Genomic DNA, 25,163 nt, shown 5'->3' on the forward strand with positions numbered 1-25,163 from the left:
AGAGCGCCTGTTGTTGTTGTGCTAAGCTAATAGGCAGAATGCTACAAGAATTTAGCCTCATGGGCAGTGTAGTCCGTGCTGCAGGGAGAATGGACTGCCATACCCGTTATGTGTCTGTGAGCGAGGGAGGGAGAAAAAGGAAAAATACGAGCTGTCATCGAGCAAAAACGGGAGCTGGAAACATGTAAATATAATAATAACCACTGCAGCCAAGAAGAGTGCCTGACAAGCCCACTTGTAAGTAAGCTATTAAGACTCGACTGTACACCGTGTTCGTGTTTTCCTCCAAAAACAATAAGTTCTGTTGGAGCAGCCTTTCAAGGCCACTCTCTGTCTCTCGCTAGCAAAGTTGACCCAGACAACAAAGTAAAGCTAGTTTTCGGCTACAAGCCCGACACAATTCAATTCAATTCAATTCAATTTTATTTATATAGCGCCAAATCACAACAAATGTCGCCTCAAGGCGCTTCAGAACCCACCGTATTAGTCAGAGGTCCGTTTACTACGGTTCGGAGCCGCGGACCTGCAGGAACAGTAATAAATCACAGCAATAGTACATTCACATAGTTGTAAACAGCATGATAATATATTAAGTAATCCAAAGTATTCAGAATACGTTACTCTCATTGAGTAACGTAACGGAATACGTTACAGAATACATTTTGGGGCATGTATTCTGTATTCTGTAATGGAATACATTTTAAAAGTAACCTTCCCAACACTGTATATATGTTATATACTTGAATCTTCTTCTTTCGGCTGCTCTCTTTAGAGGGTTATCACATCAGCAAAAAATTATCTGCCTCCATCTCACCCTATCTCTAGCATCCTCTGTCACACCAACCCTCTGCATGTCCTGCTTCACTAGATCCATGAACCTCCTCTGAGGTCTTCCTTTTGTCCCCCTGCCTGGCAGCTCCATATTCAACACCCCCTGTCTAATGTGTCCAATATATCCACTTTCCCATTTAGGCACATGCCCAAAACATCTTAACCTTCCCACTTGCCTCTTCCAAAATGAGCTGTACTCCTCCACTGTTATCCTATTTTAACCCAAACCCATATTTGTCAGATTATTGCAAAGGAGGAATTAAATCTGTCTGTTTGTTTGTTTGTTTGTTTGTTTGTTTGTTTGTTTGTTTGTTTGTTTGTTTGTTTGTTTGTTTGTTTGTTTGTTTGTTTTAATGCATGCTCAATCATCCAGGTAAGGAAATCCAAGTGATGAAATGTTTCTCCCCCTGAAAACGCTAGGTCCAGATGAAAAGAATCAACGTTTGGGAAAACTACCATAGCTTTTTTTAAAATGAACATACCTTTTAGACCATTTAGCATATCAAAATGCCACAAAATCTTTTCCTAATGTTATAAATTCCTCCTCTATTTGAGTGTTTATACGATCCAAACTGTAAAACCTGATAGGAACTGATCAAAAGGCCTCAAGAACATACATAATAACTGTCCTCAATAAGGTGGTTATTATTGTCCAGCCTGTAAAACCATTATGAATGTAATTTTAAAAAAATCACAGTGATAGCATAGTTTTCTTTATATGCAATATTGTATAGTTTTCCAACAGGTTGGGGCTTTTTTCAGGATAATAACCAGCCACAGTTACCCCTTATATATCCTTCTCCTGCAAAACTATAATTAACTTTCATGCACCCTCTGATTGACTATAACACCTTTATGTGTAGTTCATGCTCTGCAGAAAATTCCCATTCAGCTTCAGCTGCAGCATAATGAGCAAATGTTTGGATGGTAGAGTGCCAAATATTATGTGGTCTATGTTGTTCAATTTATTCACTGAACAGGTTTTTATAACTCTGACTGTTCAATAAAATGTGACCTAAATTGAGTACTTAGGGGTGGCTGTAGCTCAGGTGGCAGAGCAGGTCAGCCACTAATCAGAAGGTTGGTGGTTCGATCCCAGGCTGCCTCTTGGCAGCATGCCAAATATCCTTGGGCAAGATACTAATTCCATGTTTGCCTACTAGTGGTGGTCAGAGGGCCCGGTGGCGCCATTGCCCGGCAGCCTTGCCTCTGTCAGTGTGCCCCAGGGCAGCTGTGGCTACAATGTAGCTTGCCATTGCCAGTGTGTGAATGGGGGAATGACTGAATGTAGAGTAAAGTGCTTTGGGGTCCTTAGGGACTGAGTAAAGCGCTATACAAATGCTTTACTTATATTTAAGGAAATTATTTTCTGAACCCTAGTAATTGTTAATTAAAAGGATATTCCCTTGACTTTATGTCTGAGAATCAGCTTAGTAACCACAAGGACTCGTTCTGAGTATGTGAAAACAATTAACTTGGACCATTATTTTCATTCCTTTCTCCTCCTCCAATTAAGCTTTCAGATCATTGATGATTTATTCTTATTGTTACTAATTGTATAGTCAAACATCTTTATGTAATGCAAACAAACAATTCAATTCAATTCAATTCAATTCAATTCAATAAAACAAGACTGTTACATGACTTTGGGCTTACATACATAAACACAGGGTCAGAATACTATTTGTTTTGCATTTATGTTTGCATTTTTACTGTATAAATAATCTCTGAAACATTCACAGCATTCTTCAAATTGTAATAATAAATACCCCAAATAAGTGACGTATGGAGCTGAAGGTATGGAGGTGTGAAACACACAGTAAATTGTCCATTATGATCGGTAAAACTGGCAACATTATCTGTGAGTGGTACATATTTGTCTTACCTCAGGAGAAATGAGAGAGTTCACAAACAGCTTCCTCCCCTGGGCCATTCAGACTGTTAACAAACACTATCCCCACACAACCCACCCCTGACCACCCACCTCACCAATCTGAGTAACCTCCACCACTTAAGGCCACTCACACACGGACTCTATTCAGACCAAGTCTTTTCTTTGCACTACTTCCAAGCAATTTGCAACTTGGAATAAGGATTTTCAAATAAACAATTGATATTAATGCAAACTTTAGAGAATACTTACACTGTAATGAGACGCAAGTGCAGGTGAGGCAGCAGTCTGAGGACATTTTATGGCACTTTTTAAATTTTACACCAGTACAATTCCTATGACAACAAATAATACACCAATGCCAATTACTGTAATTTCTGAGTTCACAGAGAAAGCTGGGGTGTTGAAAGGAGTCTAGGGAGTTTATAATAGTTAGAACTCTCCCCCTATGGGGACAAATGCTCTTTTGCTTACCCTGGGTCACTTTCACCTGTGACAGGTTGTTTCTAGGGCTCTGAACTCATTTTTACAGGATAATTTGTTTATGCTATTTCTTACTGCCTTAATTTCCTCAAAGAACCAGTTATCTTTTATGAACACCCTGCCTTCAGTCAGTCCATTTCCCCCTCAGGTGTAAGAGTCATAGTCCATAGGCAATTTAAAGAGTGGGGTCATTCCTGCTGTTGAAACAAACTCCTGACTGAAAATATAATGTATTTCTATGGGTCAGTTTGAGGATTATCCCTCCCCTTGGATCCACACAGTTCAAAAAGTTTGCATCTCTGAGCTTTGGAAGCCATGCTGTTGGAAAGACAACAACGATGGCTACGTTTTGAGGGTAAAATGGTGGCTGTAGAGCAAACACTGTGCACACAGCAGCAGTTGAAACATAAGTTTTAAGATTAATCTTGGCAGTGACAGACAGAGCTCATTAAGCAGGCAGGTGTAGGCCTGGTTGCTATAGCGACACCATCCAGTGGCACCACACACACACACACAAACAGACATACACCTGTCTGCTGCTGCTTTAACCATTTAAAACCGGTCGGAGTTTTTTTTTTTTTTTTTTTTTTTTTTTTTTTTTTTTTTTACCTTCGGAGCCTTATAAGCCTGTACTGGTGTTTTTAAAAGTCATGTTTGACTTCATACTTTTCTGAATAGTTTCTGGGATGCTTAGAACTCAAATTGCACTGCTGAAAATAGTTTATTTTGATGTACATGCTGTTTTTTTGCAAATTTGTATTATGATATTTTTTTTCATTTTTCCAGCAGTATATAAAAAATTGGTGTATCTCAAAAATAAAATTATGAAGACACTCAAAATAAATTTCCTGTTGTTAGAAACTATTTTGTGCAACTTTTTTTGTATTTACAAACTTCTTAAATTTCTCTAACTAGAAATATATATATTTTTAAAAACCTACCAATTTTTGTAGTGTATTGTACTTTTTTGCAATTTATGTAGTTATTATAGACTTAATACATACATATTATCTAATTTTGGGCTATAACAGTTATACTGATGTATAGCAACTTGAAATGCTCCCAAAAATGGCACTACAGCATGTAAAAATATAAAGATAACTCTAGTGGACTTGGTTCTATGGTAGGTCTTAAAGGGTTAAATAAACAGAAAAGTCATTGTGAAACAAATGCTTCCCAAGAAAATACTACAAGTCGTATTGACAAAAATAAAATATTATAATAAAATAGATTTGAATAACAATACTGTCAATGCTTATCAGCATTCACACTAATTAAGAAAAAAATCCAATTTAGAATTTTTTTTTTTAAACAACAACAAAAGACAGAGTGAACTTGTATTTAGAAATGCATAACTAACAGGGCTCTGGAGGTAGAGCAGGTCATCCACTAATCAGAAGATTGGTGGTTCAATCCCTGGCTGTTACAATCTGCATGCCAAAGGATTCTTGGGATACTGAACCCCAAGTTACTCACCGATATGATAAGTGTGAATGCTAGATAGAAAGCACTTAAGTACAAAAACAGTAGAAAAAAGTACTTCAAGTGGAAAGGTTCTTTATAAGAAACAGTCTCTCTAAACAAATCTATTATCAAACAGATTGGTTGATGCAGGATAGTTTAATTCTCATTAAGATTTTCAGTTACACAAGAATAGCTGCCTGCCACCAAATGAGATGTAAAAACAATCCCTGATCCTGATTCTATCACATTTGTAAAACAAATTGAGCCAGGGGAGTCCTGAATTGGGGTCCTTTCCCCGAAATGTAAACACATATACATTCACTCAGGTGAGAACAGATTATATTTATCATCACATACCAGGGTTTAATGTTTTCCAACAGAAGACAGACCAGACATGGTCACACAGCACGTGGAGCAGCTTACCTTCAAACATTTACCACAAATTTTGAGGAGCCTCCTTTACTTGGACTGAACTATACTGGTCCATAATAAATAATATATTTATATAATCAGATGAAAAGTTTAATCCCATGCCATAGCAATTATTCTCAGGCTTTATACCAGGAATGGACCAGGAATGAACAGGTAGACAGGTAGTATTAATGTAAGTTAAAGAATTTTTCATGGAGTTCCACAGAGTTCTGTCCTAGAACCAATACTTTTTACATTATACGTTTCCCCTCATGCAATATTATTACAAAACACATGCATTTTCATTGCTATGCAGATGACACCAAGTTATATTTATCTACGAAATATGATAACACCAAGCAATTACTTAAACTACATCCATGCAGGAATTAACATCTGCACATTAACTTGCTATAAGAGCTGCATAGTAGCAAACTCTCCAAAACCAGCTTTTTTAAATGTCTGTCAACATACAAATGCTCTCATAATTAAATGAGTTACAGTTGCATTAGAAGCTATTACAACTGTAATGCTAATTGTAATGTTGAAAGTCTAACCCGCTTGTTTCCATGCAAATTTTAAGGGGCTCTTCCATTTAGATTTTTTAAAATGTAAGAAGTAGTGGTGTTGTCATTCCACTGTGTCCCCACACGTGTGCATGTGTGTTAGAGAGAGAGTGAGACAGAAAGAGGGAGCGAGACAGAGGGACAGAGTTGAAAAATTCATGTAAGCTCTTTAAGGTCTTTTTCAAATCATTACACTAATTCTATATTCAGACATCTTCATGCAATGCAAACAACTATCAGAATTTTACATACATTATATAAACGATACATGTTTTTCAATGCCCGATAAAACTTTTATACAAGCTTCTGTTTAAAGATATACAGAACCACAGTTATACTTGTATTGCATTTGAGAATTTGACAATATAAAAAGGCATATTTAAAAATTGCCCACCATCCCTCAAAGCACAATGATAAAAGCCACAATCAAGTGATGTATGGAGCTGGATGCACATAACAGAGGTAGAAAATACCCATGGAAGCAAAAGCTAGCAACATTATCCAGCCTGATATTACCGGCAAAGCATGTAACAGGCACGTTGGTCCACCGTATCTATTACACGATTTGCCACGATACTGGACTACATTATCTGTCATTCCATAAATATCCATAAATAGCCTGTGAAGAGAAGCAAAGCAGACACTATTTCATGCAAGTAACAATTCTAATTTATGGTAAATGCATTTATATTGCACAGTATAATAAAACCCTGATTCCTGCAGTTCACACTTAAGCTGCTGTAACAGAATGTTTGGAGGACAACACTGAGTGAGATTTATGTTCTCATACCTGAGGTAAATTTAGGAAAAAATTAAAAATTCCAAAGCTTTCCAGAACCAAACTGTTTGCAAGACATGAACTTACAAACTTACAAGCAATCTTGTTAACTGAAAAAATATATTTGGAATCCATACATTTTACAACAGCACATCTTTGTGTGAAAGATAAAAAAACTGATCATGCATCAACACAGTGCGATTAACATCTGTCTGCATGGTCCTTTTCCTGTCCGTGTATGCCTTTGCAAAGATGAAAATGGAAACAATAATGAACTCTACCTAAATTTTCAGCATACTCTTTACAGAAAGTTTAGTTTGTCTGAGTTATAAACATCACAGATAGTTGTGTTTGAAGTAAGAGATGGTGCAAAAGGCATGTCTAATCCTTTCAGTTCAAATTGCGGCTCCGGGTCTGATGAGAGGAAGTCTGGGCCGACTGAGGGAGCTGGAGTGGAAGCCTGGTTTTCAGGTACTGAAACCTGGAGACATCGGTAAAACGAAAAAAGGTGCATAAGCACAGTGGATAAAATGAGTCAGTCACTGACAGGCCAAAAATGCCTCTGAATGAGGAAATTTCTGTTCTTAGTTTTATGCATTCATGGGGATTTTTGTATGTTTTTTTGTGTGTATGTACCTCAGGCTGAGCAGGGTTCTCATGGATATTCACTTTGTGGTGCATCTGTGAAGTTAGGAAAAAGCACATGAGTCAGAAGAGGAAAGAGGATGAGCGCTAATGTGAGTTGCCAGGCAGTCCCAGACGAGATGAAGACTTAGTGGGCCAATCCACAAATAACTACTATTTCTTTTTAAAACAACAAAAGTGGCTGAGTTCCTTTCACCTCTCTTTTATCTTTGCCTTGAATATAAATCAAGCTTTACACCTACCGGTGGCTCAGAGGAGGTAGCTGAAGGTTGTGTAGAAATATGAGGATTCACAGGCTGATAAGACAAAGCTGAAGGATGTGAGTAACTTGGGCACGCAGGTTGATTCTCAATCTGTAATTGGAATAAGGATTTTAACATTTAAAAAAAAAGAACATCAAATATTAACACAGCTGGTCTTAATTTCCACTTGAAAGAGTACTTACATGACCATATACGGCAGGTGCAGGTGAGGCTGCAGTCTGAGGAGCAGACTTGTCCCTTTTACAGCACTTTTTGTAACAACAGCAACAGCAGATGATCCCGACGACAATCAAGGCAATAACAGCCATAAATATAAACTGTGGCAACATTTCTGTAAGAGCATGGAGAAAGTTAGGGAATATGGTGTAGAGAGTGGGGGTTAATGTTAGTTAGAACTTCTACTCTATGAGGAGAAATGCTCTGTTGCTTACCAGGGCTCACTTCAAGCTGAGCCCTCAAGATCAGGTTGCCTTCTGGGTCTCTGAACTCAAAGGTGCCAGAGTCTCTAATTTCTGTAGAATTTATAATTATGCCATCCATCACTGCACGAATTCTGCCAGAAAAGCGATTATCTTTTATGATCAGACCTCCATTCATCAGTGTTTCGGGATTCATTTGGCCCTCAGGTGTAAAAGTCATGGTCCACTTCTTAGGACCCCGAGGGTATTCAATGAGAATGTGCTCATTCCACCTTGTTTCATAGTGTCTGGTTTGTTCTGTTAGTGACTGACCTTGTACTTTGAGCAGCACCTTGGCCAACACAGAATGGTTCTTATCCCTGAAGTTGTAGTACCCACTGTCTGCCTGAGTGAGGTAAGACAGCTGCCAATTACCGTTTTTCACCTCAGCTCTGCTTTCTCTGATCTGAGAGTCTGTGCGATTCCACAGGATCTTTGGCTGGTCCGGACTGTGAAGGGGAGTAAACTCCAGGATTTCAGCCCGTCTAGGGATAGAGTACTCCCAAGTATCGTAGTAATCCCTTGTGATATTTTCAGCACATTCTTAAAATGCAGATTAAGAAAAAAAAAAAAGGAGGGGACTTGTGCTTAGGAACAGGTAGCTAAAACACATACCTATATATTTTTGATCTAAATATACAGTACAGTTCAAATTCTTACCCAAGACTTTCAGTTCAACAACATCTTGCCGCTGGTAGCCACCAGATGAGACAGAATAAATTCCTTCATCTCTTTTTTCTACATCTGGAAGATAAATTGAGCCAGGAGAGACTCTGAAGCGTGCGTCTATTGCCTGAAAGATAGACAGCACATATATATTCCTCAGATTACAACATATTCTATATACTTTGATTTAATTGTTTCAAACATAGGTCTAACATTTATCATATTGCAGAAATGTAATGGTCACATAGAGGCTGCTCACCATCCCATAATTTATAACAACTTTTTTGGATTCCGTATTACTTTCAGTAAAGTATATCGGTCCAGTATAACGTAAGGGTATATAATTAGATGGAAACTGCCACCTCCTGCCATAGCACACCTCATCGGTTTGTATACCAGAGGATGAACCTTTAATCAAAAAGATGCAAGAGAAGAAGAGACAGATGGAGGTAGTGTTAATGTAACTGAAACCACAAACATCTGACAACATAACATCAGTTGTTTCCATTAATATACCAAACACACACACACACACACACACATTTTGTTACACTCTGAAAGTAATTTTGAAGACAAGGTTCTGGAACATCACTGAATTTACACAAATGCAGCAGCATAAAAAAACCATTCCCAGCGATCTCTCATCCCCAAAGCATGAGGCAGAGTAACTCTCAATCTGATGAATTAACTCACATTCGTCATAAAGCATCAGAAATAAACCAAGTTATTATTAGCTGAATGAAGGAAATACATGAACATCTCACATCAGTAAATTACCCTCTTTTCAGCTCAGTCACCACAGCAGCTCCAAACCAACCATTTTTGCCTTGCCTGTAACTTTGTCTCCAAACGGTTCAACCTGATTGGTCCCTCTGATGCACTCACTTCATCAGCCGCTATTCTCAAATCAGCAATGGCTGACCATCTTAGAACAGCAACTGGCCACTTTTAGATATCAGCACTACTGAGCCATTAACTCAAACCCATACATCACAACAGCGAGGTGTATTAATGAAGCCAGATCTGTGGCTTGGCCAGCTATGCTGAGATGGCTAAACTCAAAGTAAGAGTCACTGTGGTAATTTATGCTGGTGGCGGTCCTGGCCTGTTTGGGCGAACACTCCCTGTTTGTTTACTTGCACCGCGGTAACTGGAGCCTCGTCGTCTCGTCTCTCTATATACTGGACTGTATATAGCGGAGATGACAATAAAGTTTGCTCACTTTTCGCGTATAGAATTTCGAAAAAAAACATCGGTGCAAATTATAAGTCTGTATCATAATGTCTGGTGCTTTCGTGTTTGTTGTTTTGTTTTTATTTTGTTTTATTTTGCGAGTTGGTTATTAGATGCTGCTTCAGGGAGTCAGATAATCCCCCGCCGCCCCGGCCTCTCATCTCTGTGCAGTAAACAGCAGGCGCACCTCGCAAACGAAGGGCGCCCTTAATCCCAGGAAATGGGCGATAGAAAACCGATCGGTGCCTATACCATTCCCAATATATGCTGGCTGATGTCGGGGCAGCATGAGTACGAGCAATTTTTTTATTTTTTGCCGATGCCCGTGATGCCGCCCCCACCATGCCGCCCTAGGCAACTACCCGTGTCGCCCGTATCAAAAACCGCTAGGGAGCAGGTCAGGTTTTAGTTTAAATCCTCCAGAAACGCAACGTGTTCACTGATTCTTTTATTTACAGCATGTTTTAGCTGTTAAGCGAAACCTTATTAAAAACCAATGAATGAAGCACAGAGTGTACAGGAATGTGCACATATAATTAATTAATTCGATATAAAAAGTATAAATGTTGCTATACGTGGTTTTAATCTGTTGCTAAGTTTCTTTAGCACTGCTGGAATTGCAGCTCCATGAACACTGAACATAAACCATGAACACCGTTTCAACTAATAAAATACCAAAAAGTTGACTCTGTTCATCTAGACACAGGATTAACTTTTTGGGATGTCCTTACCTGGATGATTGAGCATGCATCAAGACCACCAATAAAATAATTACACTTTGATCTGCTGACAAATTGCCATTCGGATATTGGACAATGGCCTTTAACGTTTAAATAGATCCAGTTTAAAGTTTCAGAGCTCTAATCTGCAGCTGTTACCTTAAACAGCAGTAATAACGTGATTAACTTGAATGGATATGATATGTTTTTTCTTTAAATATTATAAATGACCATTTTAAGCGCCACTCTTATGAGATTATCGCCTGCGGACGATGAGTCACGTGACGCTGCAAAACGCCCACATTTACGTGTGAGTGCTCACAGAGCCGGAAGCAGAAGACAAATAAAGAATAAGAAAAAGTTGATTGCCACCGTCGTGCTACCCGTTATCTCTGACTGAGGTTATATGTTTTGTCAAACCAGCTAACGGAAAGAAATCTTGGCTGTGCTGAATTTTCTGGTTTCCGTCGTGTAAACATTTCCTTTCACTTTGCGGCTAAAGACATTAATGACAATGCATAAATACTGTGGATAGTTTATAAATAAACACATAAATATGTAACTGTATATTTATATTTCAATGAAATTAATCAGATTATTGTTTTGTTTTCTTCAATTAGGCCTTAATTGAATTATGTATACATAAAACAATAAACAACCATATGCTTGCTTATTTATTTATTTTTATTTATGGGTGGATGTACGTTGATAGGTGTTTATGTTTCCCAAATAATTTATTAATAAATGAAATGCACCAAGCACTAATTCTGGGAATAGCAGATGGGTGTGGAGACGATGCGTATTGTTCTTCCTGTGTTCTGCTACTGATTTAAATTGCATTAGTCTACAGCAGCCCCACAACACCAAACGTCTTTTACTACAACATGCACGCACTTTAATTCGCTCAGGCAGAGTGCCACTTAACACCTGGCTCCACGGAGATATTGGATAACTTTGTACATGCTGTACCCACGGAGTGTGTGGCATGGAAATCAATTAACGTTTGTTGTAAATAATCCCAAACCATCGAGCGTTGTATTTCAGATTTCAGGTGTTTATATGTTAGAATGTGGGAATGAGCTCTACTCACCGAAGAAGACAATGGAAAACATCAAAAACACAAGCGACATGTCCTGCAGAAAAAGAGCAGAGAGGTGACTTGAGGGTCTTTTTTCTGTGTGTTTTTCCCTCAGCTTCCAAGACCAAATCCCTATCGCATTCCCTTCTGTAATGAAATGTTCGGATAACACACAAAAATTAACCCCGAAAATAGCAAATCAGTGACATAGGTGATGTTCAGTATTAAAAAGCCTGACTAAGAAGAAGTTGTGGACAAACAGAAAAAGAATAATGAGACCGTACTTGTTTTGTGTGATTGAGTTCTGTGCGTCCTGCAGCTGCTGGGTGGAGAAAAGAAGGACTGGGCGTGGCTTAGGCTCCACCTCTCCCACTGTAACTGCATACACGGCCCATCTCCCAGGATAGCTACTTTTCAATAACAAACCAGGCGTTTGTGTTGTTTCTGCCTCCAAGATCGCTTCTAAAACCACCATATCATAAATAAAAGCAGTTTAAAGGGGATAAAAATACAACTTTCGCGTCGTTTTGTTGGCTGCCGTCCCATTACAAGTGAATTCAGTAGGAATGAATTCTAAAGGAATCGCAGTCAAGACGTTTTTAAACATGTTACATAAAAACAGTGGGAAATAACTGGTCCGGTACCATAAAACCTGCTTTATTTTAATCATGCATATAACCCATACTAAAAACATATTTAAAGTGTAAGCATGTGCACTGTTAAGGACTTTACTTATCTCATGTGACACATAAACCTCCCCAAATAAAGATAAACCACACACCCTACACTCCTGAATTTGCAAGTTTGCTTATTTACAAAGACACGAACAGTCTCTAATTTTTATGTTTGTTTCATTTCAACGGAGAGAGACAAATGTCACGTGTGCCCATGTGGCACACAGATAAATCAGTTTTGTAATTTTACATTTATTTCTTATCATTTAAGCCAGAAGAGTTGTGCTGAGTGATTTTTATTGATTTTTATATATTGAAATAGGACAAAATGTCTTTATCATGTAGTAAAACTAAGATGTATCAATGAAATTGGACTTCTTATATTGAGATATCTGAGGGATGTTGTCTGCCTACTTAAGATCAAAGTAGGCTGTATGTGTAATATGGTGTAATAAGAGTTTGACATTCCTGCCATAGAAAATCAATAGAGCGTTTCTGTAAAGAGGAGTAAAAGAGATGAGTCCAAACGTGGTGACCAACTACAAGAAACATCTTACTGCTGCGCTTGCCAACAAGGGTTTCTCCACAAAGAACTTGCTTGTGTTGTTCTTGGGGATAAAACACTTTCACTCAGTGACATGAAATCAATTTATTATTTTTATGTAATGTGTTTCTTTCCTGGATTTTTGGTCTCCCATTAAAATGAAACTACCATCAAATCTAGAGACTCTTTATTTCTGGGGATCTGGAGATCAAGTAATTTTCCCTCACTGTAGAAACTAACAAGTAAATTTTGTTAATTAACTTTTGTTAATTTTTTTTAACAAGAAGGAAAATTTATTAAGTGAGAGGATTTCCATTTCGCGTTATGATCTCTTATATTTTCTAAGATCATCTCATCATTTGCACGTACAGTCAGAATCTGACGAGTTACTACGGAAGTCTGCAATATAGCAGCATAGTAAAAGGGAGGGAAAACATGTTCCCTTGGGCTAACGGTGTATTTACAAGAACTGCAAAATGTGACGCACTTTGCGTATCAGCGGCCGAGAATACGACGTATCCTTCGCCATAACAGAAGGGGGATCAGTGGGCATGCGCGCTCTGCGGAGGTCGTCGTTATCCTCTTATCCTCATCCACAAAAACATTTTTTTTTAAATTACCCTCACATCCTGCAGGTGAGTTCACATTACGCGCAAAATGAGTAATCGTTTGTTGATGTTCGGTAACTGATGACCCGGCAGCCCGTAGTAGCGCTGCAATGGTTCAGAAGATGGGAAACATGTTGGACACCTGAGTGGACATGACTTCAAAGAGCGGACAGGACATCATGGGGGGACATGAGTGTGTGCAGTGCGCTGTAGCTTGAGTCCGCACCGACATCATTTGCGCTGTCGCTGAGCTCCCCGCCTTTTGCAGCTTGTTGATTAATGATCGGATGTCCCGTCTGGCCGCTTGTTTTCGGAGGAGGGTTAGTGTGAATGTCAGTTACGTTTACAGATGAAACAATCCGCTGTCTTTTACAGGAGAAGATGTCCTCCTGCGTCCTCTACACTGCACTTTTCACCCTTCCTTTTGCACTGGGTAAGTGTGGCACCAGTTTTTAATAAGACTACCCGTAGTTTTTCTGTTTCTTTCTGCTTAAATAATTATTAATAATGCACTTACCGGTGCTTTATATTACGGTTAGGTTATTCGTAGTAAAAGTGAAGTCAATGTTACTATTTAAAAAAGTGACTAATTAATACATTTGCCGATAACGTCACCATTATCTGCAGAATGTTTCTAGAAAGCCATTTCATTAAAGGGTCTTGGATTAAATAAAACCAAGGCAAAGAAGAATGGCCAGCCCAGATTTGAAGAGCAGAGATTTTCGTTTTTTAGCACTTCAACTCTGAAATATAATTCTCACAGATGTAAATTTCCAACATGCAAAACTATAATAAATGTGAGAGGTGCCCAGAGAAAATGCAGTGGAAAAATATGCAGTATAAAGTCAGTAGCCTACGTGAACAGTAACAATTAATAAACGTGTACATATGCTGAATTAAAGAGCTTAAAAGTCAAATCACATAGCAGACAAATCTGTCACAAAATAGATGACCTTAAATGACCTAATAACATAAAAGTAGGTCAACCTTTTACATATGTAGGAGAGTTTACAGTCCGTATCTGAGGTCTGGAGAACATTATTAATTATGTTACTCGTACTTTTCCTGCAGGTTGGGAATTACTAGGTGAGTCAAAAGTCACATTTTACCCCTCATGCATCCTTCATCTGCAGCACATGGTCTCCAATGGTGTTGCTGACTTTCATTTGCACCTCGACAGGTGACCGAGAAAAAGTTCAGACTGTTTGCGTCGGGAAGGAGTTTCGTCTACCGGTGGACTCAACGTCGCGAATCGTGACTTTTACACCGTATCCCGACGGGCCGAAACGCATCCTGCTGGAGAAAACCACTGTGAGTGGACGAGTGTTGGCACTTGGGGTTTTGTTTTGTGTGTGTGTGTGTGTTTGGTTGCTGTGTTGCCTAAAAATGGATCTGCCATGCAACTGTAGGTTAAGGACCCACGGTTTGAGTGGACCAAAGATAAGTCGTTAGTCCTGAAAGAAGTGAGTCATGCCGACCAGGGAGTTTATGCCAACAAGCTGTCCATGGGCTTCACCTACGAGACTGTCCGTCTGATCGTTTCGGGTATGACAGTTGCCTCTCTTTGGCGAAATTCATTGCTTTGTGTCATGATGCAGAAGAGCCATAATTTTTCAATGATCTGCCTCTCTTTGCTTGAAACATTAAGTTATTTAATAACTTAATGTGTTCATGTGCTTTGATGTCATATAGGCAATGTATTCATTGCTTTAAAGCAGAGAAGTTGCAGCAACTGTTCTGACTCCGTGTCAGGTGTGTTTGTGTGTGTGTATATAACGTTTGCCAGCCACACCCCTGCTGCATAAAAAGAAGAGAGGTTAATTGGTATAAATATACAGCAGGTGTGGCATTACGTTACCTGGCACTGCCCCCTGAACCAATCTTTCCCACCTCTCCTGCAGCTGAACATGAAAAAAACTCTCCACTGGCGTAAGCATGCATAGCCTACGAATGGTCCCTACACAAGTATTGTCAGGAAAATGTACTCATCAAAGTATCATAAAGAAAGATATATTATCACTTTTCTTTTCGTTTTGATTTGTGATCATTTACAGTATACTGATGTGTGTTAGGAGTGGGTCTTTTGCAATATCACTTTCATTTTCACCAGTTTAGTTAAAAAGAAAGTAACTTTTGCATCTCAAAATTGTACTTAAATAAACTTGTTCTCTTTCTGTCTTTCACTTATCTCGCGGTTCTTCGTCTTCCTTCAGAATGCATTAAACCCTACCGCAGAAACTATGGGGAGACCTTTGAGCACAGCATCCCCGAAAATGGCTCCCTGCTGGAGTTCTCTCACCGGGGCGCTCCGCCTGAGGCTGTGCCGGTCGTGCTTTGGAACCGGACAGACCCCGAAACCGGTGACACTGGCCGGGGGCGGCTGCTAAGAGGGGGGAAGGTCTGGGTGGCGGAGAGAGTGACGCAAGCAGACCAAGGCAACTACACCGTGAGAGACGACAACGGGAAGGTGCTGGGTCGCAGCACCCTCACCGTCCGTGGTGAGCAGAGCAAAAACGTGGGTTTTAAGAAGCTGACTGACTACCTTTAACTTTGTGACTTTACAGTTCTAATGGTTTTGTTTTATCCTTCCCTTTCTATCTGATGCCCTCTCATACTTCCACATTCACCACTACTCCATTTTTCATGATTTTACACATGGATGGATGCAGGGCATTCCTTCAACATCACACGCTTTACCAAAGAGTCCATAATCCTGCCTCTATTTCTTCCTCTTGCTCATGCCCATCTCATTTTTACCCCTGGCCATTTTCCTGATGAATCCTCCCTGGGCCCCTTTGACCCCAAACCCCCACGTGGCCCTGTGCAGCTCATCCGTGAGGGGCAGATAACGGACCATGACCTGCGCTACAGGGGTATCATCTCACTGAGTAGGAACGGCTCCATCTACGAGGTGGTCATTGCAAGGCTGACCTCAAGGCATGCTGGGCTGTATGAAGTTAAAGACAGGAATGGCAACCTGGTATCCTCCACCTACTTGCACGTGATCGGTGGGTATTGTGCCACGTTTTTGGAAGCACGCATCAGTCAGAAGTTGTTTGATCCATAGTTGCCACTCCTCCTAAAATCCATGTGTCTGCCATCTTCTCAGACAAAAGGGGAGGGAGTTGGCGAGCGCTCCTCAAATCCGTCACTGTCCCTTCTGGCATGTTCGTGTCCCTGGCTGGTTTCATCCTGTTCATGAAACGCTACCCAAACTGTAGCCTCTCCCAACTCATCACGTGCTTTAGAACACACCGCACGCTGCCAGCCAACCCCCCGAGGGTCAACATCCAGGTGAGGAAACCAGGAGAGTCCACAGCTAAATAAATGATTACAAGCCGTCGAGCCAATCTTATTGCAGATGCATGCACTTTGACACCGACAGGAGCCACATGTTGACGTTTTTCGACATTTCTTTTTTGCTCCAGAGAGTCTGGTGAACTGAAGTATCTTTAAAAAGTATGGAGAAAAAAAACTTATGGTAGAAGCTCTTTATTCAGTGGGTATGTTTTATTTCAGATACTTTGTAGATATTTTTATATATTCTGTCCAAAGTATTTTGACTGAAGCTCTGTAGATGTCAGCGTGATGATGCCACACACATCACTAGCAAGGAGCAACCTGATATCACGGCTAAACATTTAACAGACACACCGGTCCACGATGTCCATTTCACCCTTTGACTCTCCAAAACATGAAATGTGAAAGCAGAGCAGCAGATGGTAACATAAATAGGGCTTGCTGTTTCAGCCTTCTTTTATCTCTATTTGAGCCTCGCCATGCCTTCATGCCATAGCAAGGCAAACGTCATCTGGCTGTCTCTCCGCAATCCACAAGAACCTTGGACACAGTGATCACTGAAGGTCACGTTTATTGTTTTTACGAGCAGTAACCGGTGAATTGTGATGGTCTGTGAGTCGGATGAGTTCCTAGGTCTTTGTCGTTACTGGTTTATTTATGTTTGTGGGGGTTTTTTTTTGCAGCACTACAGTCCCCCCTCTCCTCAGCCTGCAGGTCACTACAGCTACTCTCAGCAGACTGGAACACCAAGGAAATGGACCCCAAGAGCCAGTCCTGTTCACACTGTAAGACTGATTAACTAATATAATCTTCTTTTTTTAAGGGAGCTAAAATCATTCAATTGAATTGTGTCTTTGTGCATATCTGTTGCTGTTTGTATTTCTAGGGTTATGCTCCGGTAACGGTAGGGTCTCCAAGAGCCGAGAACCAGGATGTGCACAGAGCAACAGCTGGTTCCCCTAGTCATAACTTAACTGTTGAGGTAATACGGCTCTCCAGCTGTGAAGATTTAGATGCCACAGATTAATATGATATTTGCTTAAACTTGTGTCTACATCTCTTGTTAGCAGGCTAAATCTAATGGGGAGGAGGACAGGATTTCCTTCCCTGTGCCCGGAGCTTCAGACTGCCTCCACTCATCCGAGGACTGCGTTCAGTTCCAAATCAAAAAGGATGGAGACAAGGGAAGGGGGAACAAATCACAAGACTTCTTTTCCACGCTGCCACTAGACACAGACACCTCTGAATCCTGCAGTATTTACACGTCAAAGAATCTGAACTTTTCATAAAACAGAGAACTGGATCAGAGATAAGGGAAGAAGGATCGTACAGCATGGAGACATCACACAAACAGTGAAGTTATGCTCCTGACCGAGAAGAAGAACCTCACCTGTGCCTTATGCACGGTTTTAATAGTTAGCTTTGTGATGTAATTTTTCTGAAGCATGAGTTGAGCATAATCCTTCCTGTCTCATATTGTACTGCCTGATGGTGCTCCTGAAATCTCCTGCCGTTACCTACCTCCGGACCCTCAGGACCAATATGATCTGCACTGCTCCTGTGTTTAAGACAGTCTCTAGGGCTACCCACCAGTTGTTGTGGTAACGTTTGATAAATTTCATTTTTATTAATACTGTACAGCAATATAGACTTAACTTAAGTTGTCACCCATCATGTTGTCCATACTTAATTATTATTCTAAATAGCTTGTCTGCATTTTTAACAATTTATGCAGTGTATTAAATCTTTGGGGTAATTCTACTTATAATAGTTATGTGACATGTTTCACCAAATACTGCAGTTAATATTTGAATGTTGTGTGCAGGATAACCTTTTATCCCCAAAGCTTGTAATATTTTCATAATGTCAAAATGTCATCACTCAAAAAATAAAAAAAAGAATCTTTAAGAAACACATTTTAGATGATGTCGTCTTTACACTGTATGTATATTGGCCAGCCAGGGGTGGTCCTCTTCTCTTTGCTCTTCTCCCTCTGCGCAAATGATTGTTTCTCAAAAGACCTGTCAGTCAGAATTGTGATGTTTGATGACGGTCATCGGCCTTATCAAGGACACAGATGTGGGGTTGAACAGCTGGCCCTGTGGTGCAGTCAGATCAGCCTAGAGCTGAATACACTGTAGGAGTAACAGTGGAGTTGAGGAGTCCTTCTCCATTATGCCTGCTTGCCACAATCTTCCAAGATCTAAAGTGGTCACTCAGTATAGACACTATTATCAAAAAGGCAGAGCAGAGCCTGCGCCAGCTCAGGAAGTTCAACCTGCCTCAGGAGGTGATGATCTATTCAACTCTGAAATAATCCAGTTTGTTCTCTGCTCACTCATGTCCGTATTGTTTGGATCAGCATCCATGCAGGACAAGAACGGACTACGATGGACAGTGAAGTCTGCAGGAAAAACAAATCCAGAGTCAGGACACAAGCAGGCAATATCACTCCATACCCTCTGGTAGGTGCTACAGAGCACCGTTTGCCCAAAAAAGCAGCCATCTGTACAGTTCCTTTCCACAGGCCATCACTCTGATAAACATTTAGGACACTCACATAGTCTCTGTATTTAAAACATCCACCATACCTGATGTTGAATCAAAGCATACTGTATATACTGTTCTGTTCTGTTGTACATAGCTATATGCCGTATATATATTTATAGTCAATCCTCATGGGTATGCTATATATATACTAACTAGCTGTCCATCTCTTATTTATTCCAACAGATTTGCACTCTGCAACTTTGCACTATAAATATGCCATAAATGTATTATTGTCTGTGCCGTGTTGGTGTCATGTTGTTAGTCTGTTTGTACGTTGGCTACTCTGTCATGTACACTGAGTGCAAAAACTCCTTGTATGTGTACACATACTTGATCAATAAAGCTGATTCTGACTCTGGTGTCGTGAGCGTCTATTTGGCTAAAACTCGTTCTCGTTCTCCTCAGCGCATGACGGTAGGTGGCAGAGTTTGGGACATTGAAGCTAACTCAAAGCGTAGAAGAAGAATCTTCGTTGTAGCGGCAATGAAAGGACAGCGTGCTACTTCCAAACAGAAGTAAAGTCTACCTTAGCTGCAACAACTTTAAAGTAAAGCGCGAGCAGAAATCACATTTAAGACGAGACTTGTAGGACTCCGCCTGGAACATGGCTTTGGTTTGTGCAAGTAGGTGAAGCTGAATTCATTGATATGACGGAGGCCGGTTAGCACGGTACCGCGCTAATGCTGCTAGCTGATTTAGCTAGCGTTAGCGGCCATGCAGTACCGCCTTCTTCTTTTATATAGTTCAGCGATCTCTCTTTTTTAATTGTGTGTATATTTAAATTGCTGGTATTTATGTGGTGTTAAAAAGCCGGAACTGAACTCTTTTACAGTTTCTAATGAAGTGCCAGAGCACCCGTGCGTCTCTCCGGTGTCCAACCAGGTGTTTGAACGCAGGCTGATCGAGAAGTACATCGCAGAGAATGGGACGGACCCGATGAACGGACAGCCGCTGTCCGAGGAGCAGCTCGTAGACATCAAAGGTGGGTTTCTGGGTGTTTTCTATGAGCCAATAGACCTTAATAAAGCTCATACAGAGTAATGCTACTTCCGTGAGAGAGGTCGTTATCAGTGGCATGATGCTCGGCTTTGGTTTAGTAGGCTGAAGTTTGCAGGCGTGTTGCATTGTACTGTATTGTATTTATCATATAAAAAACCAAACAATACCTGAAAAATTCAAGTGAAGCGAAAAATAAAACCTCCCAAACAAATCAACTTTTATTTTCAACTTCAGAAGAAGCAGAATATTCTAATATTCTAAGTTTTCATTTTATTTGTGTGGCCTTCAGGGGTGAGGCAAACTTGGAATGGTGTTCATGAACTACTCTTTGTGATATTCATAGAAACATAGAACATTATCAAGATTTATATATGAAAAGAAAATCAGTGCGTCATATGCCCTTAAATGCTCAAATTTTATTGCAAATAAGCCTTGATAAGTTACTGAAGATGTTTCCTGTCTTTTAGTGGCTCATCCTATTAGACCAAAGGCACCATCGGCAACCAGTATTCCTGCCATTCTCAAGTCCCTTCAAGATGAATGGGTAAGTCCTGTAAACTCTGAGATAGCAAAGAACAGAGCACTTTATACTGTATCTATTGTATGTATCATTTTGTTTTTAAATTGATTTTTCTTATTAATGTTTAACACTACATCAACAACACATTACACACACACACATTTAAGAACCTTTAAACAAGTAGGGAGTCAGCTATTAATCAATCAATATAAATTAGTTATAAATATGTAGAAGTAAAATCAATATGTAGGGTGTTACATAGTTTAACTATTAAAAGTGTGTTACAGTGCACCATTTATCCCTCTCTGGCAGTTTTTAACAACAGGACAGTTGTTTTGGGTTTATTTTGTTTGTTTGTTTTCAATTGTGCATTGTATGATGGGTCACAACACATTATTATAAATCTAATCTATGCCACAAAAGAATAATCTAATGGAAGATTTGCCCCTTTCCTTTCTTGAATTGCAAGTTTTGTGACGAACCCTGGGTCTTTAAAATCAATTTTAATTCATTTCTATTAGTAGAGGATCAAAAAATATGTTTGGTTGGTACATTGATTTAAATTCTTTAGCTGAGACCAAAAAAGCGAGTTCGATCTTGTTATCCTCCTTATTTCATTTAAACACATATTCCAGTGAGTTTAATACATTTTTAAAGATATATTTCAAACAATCCAGTATATTGTGGGATTTTTTAAAATTTATTTTCTAAAATCTTGACTGCAAAATGCTTGAAGAACCAAGTTAATTAACATGTCTGGTTGTTTTGAACTTAGTTGTTAACTTTTAAAGACCTCATCTGTTTGTTTGTTTGTTTTTTTTTGTTTCGTTTTTAAAATTTGTGAAATAATACATGTGTTCCTTTCTCACTTTTTCTTTTTGATATCTGTTCTAGGATGCTGTAATGCTTCATAGTTTCACCTTGCGGCAGCAGCTTCAGACTACTCGCCAAGAACTTTCACACGCCCTCTATCAGCACGATGCCGCCTGCAGAGTCATCGCTCGACTCACCAAAGAGGTCACAGCTGCAAGAGAAGGTGGGTTGACAACAGTTTGGGTTTCTACACAGTTATGAAACATGTAGAAATGGCTTTAATGTGATCGTCTGGTCCAAATGAACCTGGATTCATTGATATTATGTGTGTGTTTTATTTATTTTAATGAGTTGATTTCTTCTTTCCACAGCTCTTGCCACGCTCAAACCCCAGGCCGGATTGGTTGCCCCTCAGGCAGTCCCCGCCTCTCAGCCAGCTGCAGCAGTGAGTAGCTGGGCTTTATTTTCAGCTGATAAGACAATGATCAGACTGATAAATCATGCCTTTAAACAATATTTAATTCTGCCTTTTTTACACCAGGGGGCTGGTGGAGAGCCTATGGAGATTAGTGAACAAGTGGGAATGACTCCAGAAATCATCCAGAAGGTAATATTGATTTTTTTTTTTTATTGATTATTTTTTACCATTATGACCTTTGTCATAATTGCTTGATGTTTTTAAATGTGCTTTTTTCTGTTTGCAGCTCCAAGACAAGGCTACTATCCTCACTACAGAGAGAAAGAAGGTATTATATTTCTCTTGTATTTAGCTGCTAATGTGCAAACACTTGTTTTACTTGTTTTGACACAAGCTCTGTTTGTGCATAATTTACTCTCGCTCTCATTTAATTGCTTTACTGTGGTTCTCTACAGAGAGGCAAAACTGTCCCAGAGGATCTGGTTAGAGCCGAGGATCTCGGCAAATACCGCCAAGTGGCCTCCCATGCTGTAAGTATTGATTATGCAGGATCACGAGGATGCATTTGTTTCACCGAGCGATCCAATGTATCAACGTTCTCTCTTATGTTGCTTTCAGGGTCTTCATAGTGCCAGTGTGCCGGGTATTCTGTCTCTGGATCTGTGTCCCTCAGACACCAACAAAGTGCTCACCGGTACACTGAATCAATCTTTCATTCTGTATTTCATTTGCTGGGATGCCAGACAAAGACTCTGATATTAAACCTGTTCTGTCTCCCAGGTGGAGCTGATAAGAACGTGGTGGTGTTTGACAAGAACGAAGAGCAGATCGTGGCAACGCTTAAGGGTCACACCAAGAAGGTTACCTCTGTCATTTACCACCCATCTCAGGTAACTTGTCCTCTGAGAACCTAAATGCAAACATTCACCTCCATTTTAATGGAGATGTGACTAAAACGATTGTTCCTTTAATCTGTTGTTCCTCACTCGCTTGCCGTCTTTTCTCCTCTAGTCCGTGGTCTTCTCCGCGTCTCCAGACACCACCATCCGTGTGTGGTCTGTCACCGGGGGCAACTGTGTGCAGGTGGTGCGTGCTCACGAGGCAGGCGTCACTGGTCTCTCTCTTCATGCTACTGGAGACTACCTGCTCAGCTCCTCTGAGGATCAGGTGCGTGCTTGAAATTACTGACAGGCCTTGAACTTAATCACTGAATGATCTACCTTTTTGCTGTTAAACTGCTTCACCGCTCTAACTCTTATTACTTTTATCCTGTAGTACTGGGCCTTTTCTGATATCCAGACGGGCAGAGTCCTCACCAAAGTTACTGATGAAAGTGCTGGCTGTGGTAAGTTTCTCTTTGCTTGCTTAATGCGTTTGATAGTCATAATAACAGTCCTCTTCCAGGCATAATGTTTCTGATTGCACCCCTCAGCTCTCACATGCGCTCAGTTCCACCCTGATGGTCTCATTTTTGGCACTGGTACTGCGGACTCCCAGATCAAGATTTGGGATCTGAAGGAGCGCACCAACGTGGCCAACTTCCCCGGTCACTCTGGACCTGTCACCTCCATTGCTTTCTCTGAGAACGGATACTATCTGGCCACAGGTGAGACTGACTTGATAGCATTTTTTGCGTAGATTAGCCATCAGTCTGTAATGTGCATAAACTTGTAGAGCTACATTTTCTTTAGAGTATCAAAAGTGACTTGTGCATCAATGACTTGCATAGTTTTGGAGATTTATCCGTGTCTTCAGCCTTACAAGAATAAAAATGGTGTGCCAATAGAAAAAAATAAACTTAATTATCCTTGTTTGCTCCAGGTGCCCAGGACAGCTCTCTGAAACTGTGGGATTTGAGGAAGCTGAAGAACTTCAAGACCATTACTCTGGACAACAACTATGAGGTAAGAAATTTGGGATTTCTTCTTTCTAAAGGAATTTTTTAAGTGTTTGAGAAATAGTCTTAGCATCACCTGTAGGCTGTCATTGCACACAGAGATAAATGGCTGTGGATGAAAAGTTGATTGTATAATTGTCAGGGTGCTGGTGGGTGGATTGTTTTAACTTCAGAAAGAACCAGATTATCAGTTTTTCACTGCGTTCTCTTCATTTTTACTAAGCCAAACTCCAGCATTTCACTGTAGACCAGCTTTGAAGTTGTCCAACTTATTTTAGGTTTGCTTCTGAGCCTAATCCATTCATTTTTTTGTTTCAGGTGAAGTCCCTTGTGTTTGATCAGAGTGGTACCTACCTGGCTGTAGGAGGGTCTGACATCCGTGTCTACATCTGCAAGCAGTGGTCTGAGGTCCTCAACTTCACCGGTATGAAGACAAAAAAAAAAGTCAACTCTCTTTCGAGACTTTCAACTAGTATGCATGTGACATTTACCCCTGATCTTTTTCTTTTCAACCACAGACCATACAGGATTGGTGACTGGGGTGGCCTTTGGAGAGAATGCCCGGTTCCTGACATCTACAGCAATGGACAGAAGCCTCAAATTTTACAGTTTGTAAAAAATAAAAGCAGAAATTCAAGATGAGGGGAGGAGGGCAACTAAGACAAGAACAGTCTGTGTCAGAGCTGCCGCTACCTCCAACACATTCATTATCAGAAAAGGAAGAAAAAAAGAAATCTGTGCTAACTTTGCATCTTTTTTAGTGAGTCAGTCCTCATATCCAGTGAAGAAATCTGTGAGATTGTCAGCGATTTGAAGCAGCATGGTTAGTGCGACATGTTTGTTGGCTTTAAGTGTTTGAAATCTAAATGATGTAAAATGACATGAAAAGCCTCTAAGTTCCTTTCCTGTTTGCCAGCAATTATGATTTTACTGTAGTATTTTCTTTTCTTTTTTTTTTGTGTATGTATCAAAGGAGAGGGGGTCATTTGGAAACTATAATTGCTTCTTAGTGTAGACCAGCTTCATTATAATATCGTTAGGGTAAGATAAGATACATCTACAGTCATGTACAGTGAGATCAACAGGTGTAAGAAATTGATGTACTTCTGTGAACTTTTGCCACATTTCATTTCCTGTTTTATTGATTCCATTTAAACATTTTTGTCTTTTGTTTTCCCCCTGGGTGTGTATTTCTTATTACCTGCTGTTTTACCTGTTGCACATCTGCCCTTTTACAATTAAATAAAATATCTTTTGTATTGCCATACAAGTGTCTGTCACTGTGGCGTCCTCAGCTAGAATGGTTACTTTGTCATTACAAGATACATCCAAAATATAAAATTCATTTCAAACC

General features: G+C 40.0%; 3 protein-coding genes across 10 annotated transcripts; 2 read left to right on the plus strand and 1 right to left on the minus strand.

Annotated features, from left to right (window-relative positions):
• Positions 1 to 4,311: 4,311 nt before the first annotated feature.
• LOC146524585 (uncharacterized) lies at positions 4,312 to 11,949 on the minus strand. 4 transcript variants are annotated; one of them, XM_085173456.1, is made up of 10 exons: positions 11,771 to 11,945; positions 11,499 to 11,633; positions 8,716 to 8,864; positions 8,451 to 8,583; positions 8,064 to 8,333; positions 7,764 to 7,844; positions 7,515 to 7,663; positions 7,312 to 7,422; positions 7,061 to 7,105; positions 4,312 to 6,905 (listed from the first exon to the last, which is right to left on the minus strand). In XM_085173456.1, exons 1-10 carry the CDS (start codon positions 11,868 to 11,870, stop codon positions 6,726 to 6,728), a joined length of 1,353 nt encoding a protein of 450 aa, XP_085029582.1. In that variant the 5' UTR covers positions 11,871 to 11,945; the 3' UTR covers positions 4,312 to 6,725. The 4 variants fall into 4 exon arrangements, with proteins under 4 accessions (XP_085029582.1, XP_085029574.1, XP_085029567.1 ...); XM_085173448.1 differs by having other exon boundaries at positions 4,315 to 6,905; positions 7,764 to 8,333; positions 11,499 to 11,541; XM_085173441.1 differs by having other exon boundaries at positions 4,317 to 6,905; positions 7,764 to 8,333; positions 11,771 to 11,944.
• Positions 11,950 to 13,221: 1,272 nt separating this feature from the next.
• On the plus strand, positions 13,222 to 18,524 carry LOC146524586 (uncharacterized). Of its 5 annotated transcripts, none has more exons than XM_085173427.1 (11): positions 13,222 to 13,339; positions 13,688 to 13,745; positions 14,384 to 14,398; positions 14,493 to 14,623; positions 14,722 to 14,857; positions 15,526 to 15,827; positions 16,140 to 16,320; positions 16,422 to 16,606; positions 17,296 to 17,397; positions 17,499 to 17,594; positions 17,680 to 18,524. In XM_085173427.1, the coding sequence occupies exons 1-11, from the start codon at positions 13,256 to 13,258 to the stop codon at positions 17,899 to 17,901; spliced, it is 1,512 nt and encodes a 503-aa protein (XP_085029553.1). In that variant the 5' UTR covers positions 13,222 to 13,255; the 3' UTR covers positions 17,902 to 18,524. The 5 variants fall into 5 exon arrangements, with proteins under 5 accessions (XP_085029553.1, XP_085029517.1, XP_085029534.1 ...); XM_085173391.1 differs by having other exon boundaries at positions 15,526 to 15,810; positions 15,982 to 16,320; XM_085173408.1 differs by having other exon boundaries at positions 15,526 to 15,810; positions 15,982 to 16,320; positions 17,683 to 18,524.
• A 1,066-nt stretch (positions 18,525 to 19,590) lies between these two features.
• On the plus strand, positions 19,591 to 24,527 carry prpf19 (pre-mRNA processing factor 19). Its single transcript, XM_085173489.1, has 16 exons — positions 19,591 to 19,785; positions 19,995 to 20,144; positions 20,629 to 20,705; positions 21,576 to 21,717; positions 21,866 to 21,939; positions 22,036 to 22,101; positions 22,199 to 22,240; positions 22,368 to 22,442; positions 22,531 to 22,606; positions 22,693 to 22,802; positions 22,924 to 23,079; positions 23,188 to 23,257; positions 23,345 to 23,518; positions 23,734 to 23,816; positions 24,128 to 24,233; positions 24,328 to 24,527. The coding sequence occupies exons 1-16, from the start codon at positions 19,767 to 19,769 to the stop codon at positions 24,423 to 24,425; spliced, it is 1,518 nt and encodes a 505-aa protein (XP_085029615.1). The 5' UTR covers positions 19,591 to 19,766; the 3' UTR covers positions 24,426 to 24,527.
• Positions 24,528 to 25,163: the final 636 nt, after the last annotated feature.

Source organism: Neolamprologus multifasciatus, chromosome 2 (genome assembly GCF_963576455.1).
Source record: "Neolamprologus multifasciatus chromosome 2, fNeoMul1.2, whole genome shotgun sequence".
Classification (NCBI taxonomy): Eukaryota; Metazoa; Chordata; class Actinopteri; order Cichliformes; family Cichlidae; genus Neolamprologus; species Neolamprologus multifasciatus.

What these genes read in the sequence shown, in the direction of transcription:
- LOC146524586 (XM_085173400.1), top strand. Translation starts at nt 13,256, where the DNA reads ATGCGCGCTCTGCGGAGGTCGTCGTTATCCTCTTATCCTCATCCACAA. An exon ending in TGTCCGTCTGATCGTTTCGG is followed by an intron (nt 14,858 to 15,525) that starts GTATGACAGTTG and finishes GTCTTCCTTCAG; the next exon opens with AATGCATTAAACCCTACCGC. An exon ending in GTCATAACTTAACTGTTGAG is followed by an intron (nt 17,595 to 17,679) that starts GTAATACGGCTC and finishes ATCTCTTGTTAG; the next exon opens with CAGGCTAAATCTAATGGGGA.
- LOC146524585 (XM_085173441.1), bottom strand. Translation starts at nt 11,870, where the DNA reads ATGCAGTTACAGTGGGAGAGGTGGAGCCTAAGCCACGCCCAGTCCTTC. An exon ending in TCAGCTTGAAGTGAGCCCTG is followed by an intron (nt 7,664 to 7,763) that starts GTAAGCAACAGA and finishes ATGCTCTTACAG; the next exon opens with AAATGTTGCCACAGTTTATA. An exon ending in CTACCTCCTCTGAGCCACCG is followed by an intron (nt 7,106 to 7,311) that starts GTAGGTGTAAAG and finishes CTAACTTCACAG; the next exon opens with ATGCACCACAAAGTGAATAT.
- prpf19 (XM_085173489.1), top strand. An exon ending in CCTCTCAGCCAGCTGCAGCA is followed by an intron (nt 21,940 to 22,035) that starts GTGAGTAGCTGG and finishes TTTTTACACCAG; the next exon opens with GGGGCTGGTGGAGAGCCTAT. An exon ending in TCACTACAGAGAGAAAGAAG is followed by an intron (nt 22,241 to 22,367) that starts GTATTATATTTC and finishes GGTTCTCTACAG; the next exon opens with AGAGGCAAAACTGTCCCAGA.